General features: G+C 46.9%; 1 protein-coding gene across 1 annotated transcript; it reads right to left on the reverse strand.

The window, feature by feature from the left end:
- Positions 1-3,807: 3,807 nt before the first annotated feature.
- LOC543186 (28 kDa ribonucleoprotein, chloroplastic) lies at positions 3,808-5,919 on the reverse strand. Its single transcript, XM_044542970.1, has 4 exons — positions 5,409-5,919; positions 4,788-4,889; positions 4,286-4,567; positions 3,808-4,159 (listed from the first exon to the last, which is right to left on the reverse strand). The coding sequence occupies exons 1-4, from the start codon at positions 5,841-5,843 to the stop codon at positions 4,097-4,099; spliced, it is 882 nt and encodes a 293-aa protein (XP_044398905.1). The 5' UTR covers positions 5,844-5,919; the 3' UTR covers positions 3,808-4,096.
- Positions 5,920-6,848: the final 929 nt, after the last annotated feature.

Genomic DNA, 6,848 nt, shown 5'->3' on the forward strand with positions numbered 1-6,848 from the left:
GAGGGCCACCGAGGCCTGCTGGTGGGCCCACAAGCTCACATGGCATGCCCCAGGGGGCGCACCACCTGAGCTTGTGGCTCACTGGTGGGGCCTCTCCTGGTGATTCTTCTTCCACTATTTTTTATTAATTTTAAAATAAATATCCGTAAATTTTTAGGTCATTTGGAGCTCCAGAGAATAGCTATTCAGGTCCATCTGCCGGCAATTTCCCTCTTCATATAAAACTTGCAAAATAAGAGAGAAAAGTCATTAGAATTGCCTCATGGAGTGAAATATTAACCCAAAACATTATAAAACGTAGAAAAACATGATGCAAAATGGACGTATCAGTCTGCACACACATCCTGCACACAGTAGGGAGATGGCGGCTCATCCCCATCGGATTGGCCTTCTGCGCCATCATTGTCGACGGAGTGAACGCTCCCTCGAACGGATCTGGAGCCGCCCGTACCAGCCATCACCGTCATCGCCGCCTCCGCGCACACCCTATGCACGCGGCACGGCGAGGGTGGGCCGTCCTCCTCTGACAACGACCCAAAGTTAACTCCAAGAAGGTTTCACCCGCGACCGCGCCCGGACCTGGAACTACCGTCGCCAGCAGCGTCAATATCGCCGTCGCCACCAGTCGACAATGCTTTACGCGCAGAAGAGGAAAGGGGGGAATGAGCGAGGGAAACTGAAAATGAGGAAGGAGTGAGGTAAGGAGACGAAGGGTAAAGGCCGTCTGGCCGCGACTGTTTGTCCGAGCCATGTAGCTCCGATAGGTGGGCCAGGGATGTCAGTTTTGCACTTAGTCGCGGCTGGCTACGGGTTTAGTGCATTTTGTTATTCACTTGGCATAAATGGTGGTCCTTTGTGATTTTTGGCAAAGATGGTAGTTTTGGAGTACCCTAGCCACAAAGGTTGTGATTTTGAGCAATTTACTTTGACCTCATACATCACCCAAGCAAAAGTGTAAGGGCTCAAAGCTGACCCTTGTGCAGTCCTATTTTAATCGGGCAGTTATCAGTGTCGCCATCACTTGTCCAAACACTTGTCACAACATTATCATACATGTCCTTGATGAGTGTATGTACTTTGCTGGGACTTTGTGTTTCTCCAAGGCCCACCACATAACATTCCGCGGTTTCTTACCATAGGCTTTCTCCAAGTCAAGGAACACCATACGCATGTCCTTCTTTTACTCCATTTATCACTCCATAGGTTTTTTTAGTGGTTGATATCTCTCCATAAGTTCTCGTACCAAGAAAATGACTTCCATGGTCGACCTCCCAGGCATGAAACCAAACTGATTTTTTGTCACACTTGACATTCTTGTTAAGAGGTGCTCAATGTCTCTCTCCCATAGCTTCATTGTATGGCCTATCAGCTTAGTTCCATGGTAATTAGTATAACTCTGAACATGCTTCTTAGTCTTAAAGATTGGTACTAATATACTCCGTCTTCATCTTCTGGCATCTTGTTTGCCCCAAAAATGAGGTCGAAAAGCTCGGTTAGCCATACTAACCGAGGCCTCTCCGCACCTCAATGGGAATACAATCAAAGTCCATCGCCTTGCCTCCTTTCATCTTTTTTAAAACCTCGTTGACTTCAAACTATTGGATTCGCCGCAGAAAACGCATGTTGGTACCATCAAAGGAGTCGTCCAGTTCAAATGGAGAGCTCTCATTCTCTTCATTGAACAACTTGTCGAAGTACTCCCGTCATCTATGCTTAATCTCCTCGTCCTTCACTAGGAGTTGGTCTGCTCCATCCTTGATGTATTTGATTTATGTCCATAAAATAGTTAGAAATGCAGTAAATACCATAAATATATCTTATGAACCCGGAAAAGTCCCAAATTTGTATATGGAACTTCTAATGGTGTATACTCAATATACAAAATGTTTCAAGGCGAAAATGATGAAACAAAATTGAGCTCCCCTTCAAAACTCTGATTCTTCCATGTAGAGTCGAAGGTATCTAAGCGAAGTGCATTAAAAATATTCATAACTCTTTGAAATTGGTACCACACCATCTAGGGGTCATACCATGACACCTTGTCAAGTTCCATCCTTTTCAAACTTCATTTACATGGTTCTAAAAATCGAAAGCCATTTACCTCCATTAAATACCTACAAGTTCTTTTAATGTGCTAAAAGTAGCAACTCAACCCAAAAAAGTGGCAAAATTTACATGAATATTCTAATGGTGTAACTTCAACCCTTAAAAATTGGACCCTGACTCTGAACCTACTAAAACCCTAATATTTAAAAAGTGCCAAAAGTGGCAGGCACAAATAATCGCCCTTCACTGGTAACTTTTGTGAGTAGCGGGTCAGCTTATGAGGCCGCCGCAGGTAATGGCGGACAGGTACACGCGCCTATCACTAGTTAATTTCATTTCATTTAGTACCTTTCAGACGCGCAAGGTGAATTGGCCAAATTCCCCAAATCCCTATCTAGTCGGGCTTGTGCTCGATCCCATCGCCGCCATGGGCACCAGCCAACCTCACCCTAGTTATCCCTGGTTATCTTGATCGCCTGGTTGGTTTAGAAAGAGTGGAACAAGCAGGGTTTTGATAAACAGTAAACATCTCCAAATGATGCTAGATAAAATCCGCGATGAAGCTAAACGCTAGGTCTTGACAAGTAATTAACGGTCCAGGCTTCCCACATAGATTGGTTAACCTTGCTCTTTTTTCCTTTGTCATTTGGTGGATTGTGATGTTGGCTATTTTTAGTTGCTTCATTTGTTGCTATTTCTTGTAACTGGTTGATGCAATAGTTGTTTGGACTCCTATATCTACCTATATACTCACTGCAAGATTCGATTTTTAGTTTTATTTTTTTTGTAATAGCATACGGCTAAAAACATGGCCATTGATGCACATGAAAGACCTTGCCAATATCTAATATGCCAACTTTCTACAGACGATGAGCGTTAATAGAAAATAAACAGCCAAAGCTTGATGAGTTGGAGTCGATGCCAACAAGAGAACCGCATCAAGTAGGCCTTGGAGATGTAGAACTACAAATTAGCAGATTCATTCAGGAGACTCACCCTCAACATCATGTTGTTTATCATATTCCCAGAAACATCAACGGCATTGCCCACAATGGTGCTCATCAGGTTCTCAATTCTAGATTAGAACGTGTCTTAGGTTGTACTCATTCAGCTCATGGCATTGGCTCTTGCCTTTCCCTGCTTAATCTTCACAACTTCCAAATGGAGGGCATTGTGATTCACGTTATACTTTGCATATGAGATGATTGATATATTGGCGCTTGATGGTGCCTTGTGTTCCACAAAAAAAATAAAATCAAGTAGGCCCTTAAGTCGTAAAAATTCAGCATTTTTGCATCGACCCAGCAATCTTGGCACAATGGCGGTGCGGGTGAGAGTCGACAAGCCTAGGCTCAGGGCGGCCGGCAAATAAAAACCAGGCGAACTGGCCGTCAGCTCTGGTAACCCAGTGGCAATGCATGATGAGCCATGTCCGGAACCTGGGGTGACTCACCAGGGACATCAGCCCGGTGCGCCATGGCCAGCAGATCGTGCGGTGGTTCGCCACTTCGCCAGGGACATCGGCCCGGCGTGCCATGGCCAGCAGATGGCACGGAGGCTGGCCGCGATGTACTCGCGGCAGTGGAGCAAAAATTTCTCGAGATCTGAGTTGCAGATGCAACACCCAACCCGCGCACATATAGGCACGCTAGGGTCCCTTTAGCATCAGGACTGGGAATCGGTATTGCACTGCTTGATGCCAAGCATGCGACCATGTAGACATAGGTATTCAACCAGGGTCACAAGGAGATTTCAGATCCATATGAGGGGATTTTGGATCCTTTTCGCATATCAGGCGAGCACGAATCTCGGGGCAACACACCCCATATGGGGGGCTTAAACATATGTAGTATGTCAGACAAAACTTTTGAATTGCATCGACAGATTGAGAACGTGGAAGCAACAGGCAGATAGCAAAAGAGAAAAACACTGGAGAGAGAGGAGGCAGACATGGCACAAGGATGGATGGGGGGTCTAAGCCGGTATTGGGCGTGCTATCGTGTCTCTTACGCAGCAATCTTGTCGTAGTCCACCATCAAATACACCTTCATTAGAACCTCCGTGGTGGCCGCTCCTCCGCAACGTTCACCCGCAGAGCACGCCCCTCCAAGCTCTGCAGAATTCAGATAGTAATGTGAGACTCGACACGGCATTAATGATCCCACTAAAACGAGGTTCGATTCATGCAGTTATCATGGTATGTAAAAATGGTAGGGCAATCAAATGATTGCTAACTAACCTGTCCATCGAGGGCAGCGATGGCATCATCAAGTTCCGGCTGTGATGCCATTGTCACGAAACCAAATCCCCGTGAGCGCCCAGTGTCTCTGTCGTAGACAACCCTGGCATCGACAACTTTGCCGTGCTCGCTGAACAGCTCTACCAACCTAGAGTCGTCCACTTGCCATGGCAGGTTGCCCACGTAGATCCTGAATGAAGACCCGGAATCACGGGGAGGCCTTTCCACCCGGGCGCCTCTAGGAGCTGCCTTGTTTACAGTCAACAGCCTCCCGTTCACGTCCTGTCCACGTTAAAGGTCAGTCAGCAAAGCATACATTTTTATACATTCTTTAGAGCATGCTTACATAGCAAAGCACAAATGATTTTGACCTGGGAATTAATGACCTATGACAGGGAACATACAAAATGCCAACTGGTAGCAGCCATTCTATGCAGGTTCCAGTAGGTAAATGCAGAGTATGTAAGGAAAATCGTCCCATGAAGTTATCGAATACACTCACATAGCGATGGAACATCTCCACGGCCTTCTCAGCCTCCTCAATGGTACTCATGGTGACAAACCCAAATCCACGGCTCTGGTCTGTTTCCCTGTTATAAATGACCTGTGCATCCACAAAACAGAATCTACATTTCAGAACAGAGAGAAAAGGCATACACTATCTAAGCAACCGCTATCTGACTGCCCCTCCAACCATACTGATGGAGCCAATACCACGCTAGGCCTGAATTTACAGTAACAAGGCCAGCAACTAATACATTGTTACGCGGAAGGAAATACATCTAAATTGGACCGAAACTTCATGTTAGAAACCACATGATTAAGATTTCTGTATTTCACAGTTTCTGAAAAAATTATGTGCATGCGTAGCAGTTTAACGCACATAAATTCCGATAAAGACTTGAAATAGCATGGCCAGCCAACCTACTCACACAAGCGGCCTGCAAAGAGGCAAACTAGATTCTAGCAGCACAATATTCAGTTAGACATCATTTACGTCCAGGACTGAAGGGCCTGGAAGAATTGAGGCATTCTGTTGACTGAGTAAACGTGTGTGTGCGTACAGACAAGTACCTAGCAAATAGGCAAGGTGTGTGTGCATGAAGGGGGACGAAGCGCTCACCTCGGAGACCTCGACGACGCCGGCCTGCTCGAAGAGCTGCGCGAGGCGCTCGCTGTCCACGTCGTAGGGCAGGTTGCCGACGTACACCTTGGCCTCCTCCGGCGGCTCCACGTACTCCCCGACCTCCTCCACCTCCTCCTCCGCTGCCACGTCCTCCTCCTCCTCGGCCACGGCCGGCTCCTCCTCCGCGACGGCCTCGTCCTCCGGCTCGGCGACGTCGACGGCCGCGGAGGTCTCGAAAAAGGAGTCGGAGGAGGCGAGCGGGGCGAGCGGGCCGCGCGGGCGGGCGGCGCGGAGGCCGAGGCCGAGGCGGCGCGGGGGCGCCGGGGAGAGCAGCACGAGGAACGGCTTCGGGAGCGGGGCCGGGGAGGCGCCGGCGAGCGCGCGGAGGGACGCCGCGGCGACGGAGGCGGTGGTGGAGGACGCCATCGCCATGGACGGTCGAGGAGCAGCGGGGAGAGGGGATAAGGGATTTTCTGGGTTTGGGGAGGAGAAGGGAGGAAAGGAAAGAGAGTGAGGATTTTACGGGATTTTGTTTTATATTTTCCCTCCCCCCTCTCCCTCCTCGTACCCCTTATCCTGCTGGCTGGGCTGGGCTGGGCTGGGCCGGGCCGGGCCAGGCTGCTTTCCTCCATTTGGTTTATAAACTCTTTTGGCTATTATTTTTAGATCTAGCACAATCATGTCAGTTAAAAGTGTATGTTAGTAATTATGTCACAAAAAATAATGGCCAACATTTTATTATACTCCCTCCATCCGGAAATACTTGTCGGAGAAATGGATGTATCTAGATGTATTTTAGTATTCCGTGGTTGCTGTAATTCATAAAGAAGTGATCATGCACATGTACTCACTAAATATGATGGTAGAACATGAATATACCACTCAAACTCCAATGGGGTTGATGACGGAACCTAAATCGATAGATCTCGAGGTAGGGGATCTTAAGCTATATCTCTTGGAACGATGGTAACAAGGACACATGATTTTACCTAGGTTAAGCCTCTCTGAGGAAATAAAACCATGTGTTTTTGCTTGTGCTTAATTGTGTTGGACTATGTACATATTATGTGTAAGACTAGCACGAGATTGTATGATCTGTCTAACTTGTAAGATCTATCTACTAGCCCATCCCCGGTTTATATAAGATGGCGGGGTTCTAGTGAAGAAAATATGCCGTAGAGGCAATCATAAAGTTGTTATTTATATTTCCTTATATCATGATAAATGTTTATTATTCATGCTAGAGTTGTATTAACCGGAAACTTAGTACATGTGTGAATACATAGACAAACTAAGTGTCACTACTATGCCTCTACTTGACTAGCTCGTTAATCAAAGATGGTTAAGTTTCCTAGCCATAGACAAGAGTTATCATTTGATTAATGGGATCACATCGTTGGAGAATGATGTGATTGACTTGACCCATCCGTTAGCTTA

Source organism: Triticum aestivum, chromosome 5D (assembly GCF_018294505.1).
Source record: "Triticum aestivum cultivar Chinese Spring chromosome 5D, IWGSC CS RefSeq v2.1, whole genome shotgun sequence".
Taxonomy (NCBI): domain Eukaryota; kingdom Viridiplantae; phylum Streptophyta; class Magnoliopsida; order Poales; family Poaceae; genus Triticum; species Triticum aestivum.

Bases quoted from the DNA above. Each gene is read 5' to 3' on its own strand.
- LOC543186 (XM_044542970.1), bottom strand. From the start codon at position 5,843: ATGGCGATGGCGTCCTCCACCACCGCCTCCGTCGCCGCGGCGTCCCTC. The intron at 4,890-5,408 runs GTGAGCGCTTCG...GTGGATGCACAG, and splicing joins GCGTCGTCGAGGTCTCCGAG to GTCATTTATAACAGGGAAAC. The intron at 4,568-4,787 runs GTGAGTGTATTC...TAACGTGGACAG, and splicing joins TGGAGATGTTCCATCGCTAT to GACGTGAACGGGAGGCTGTT.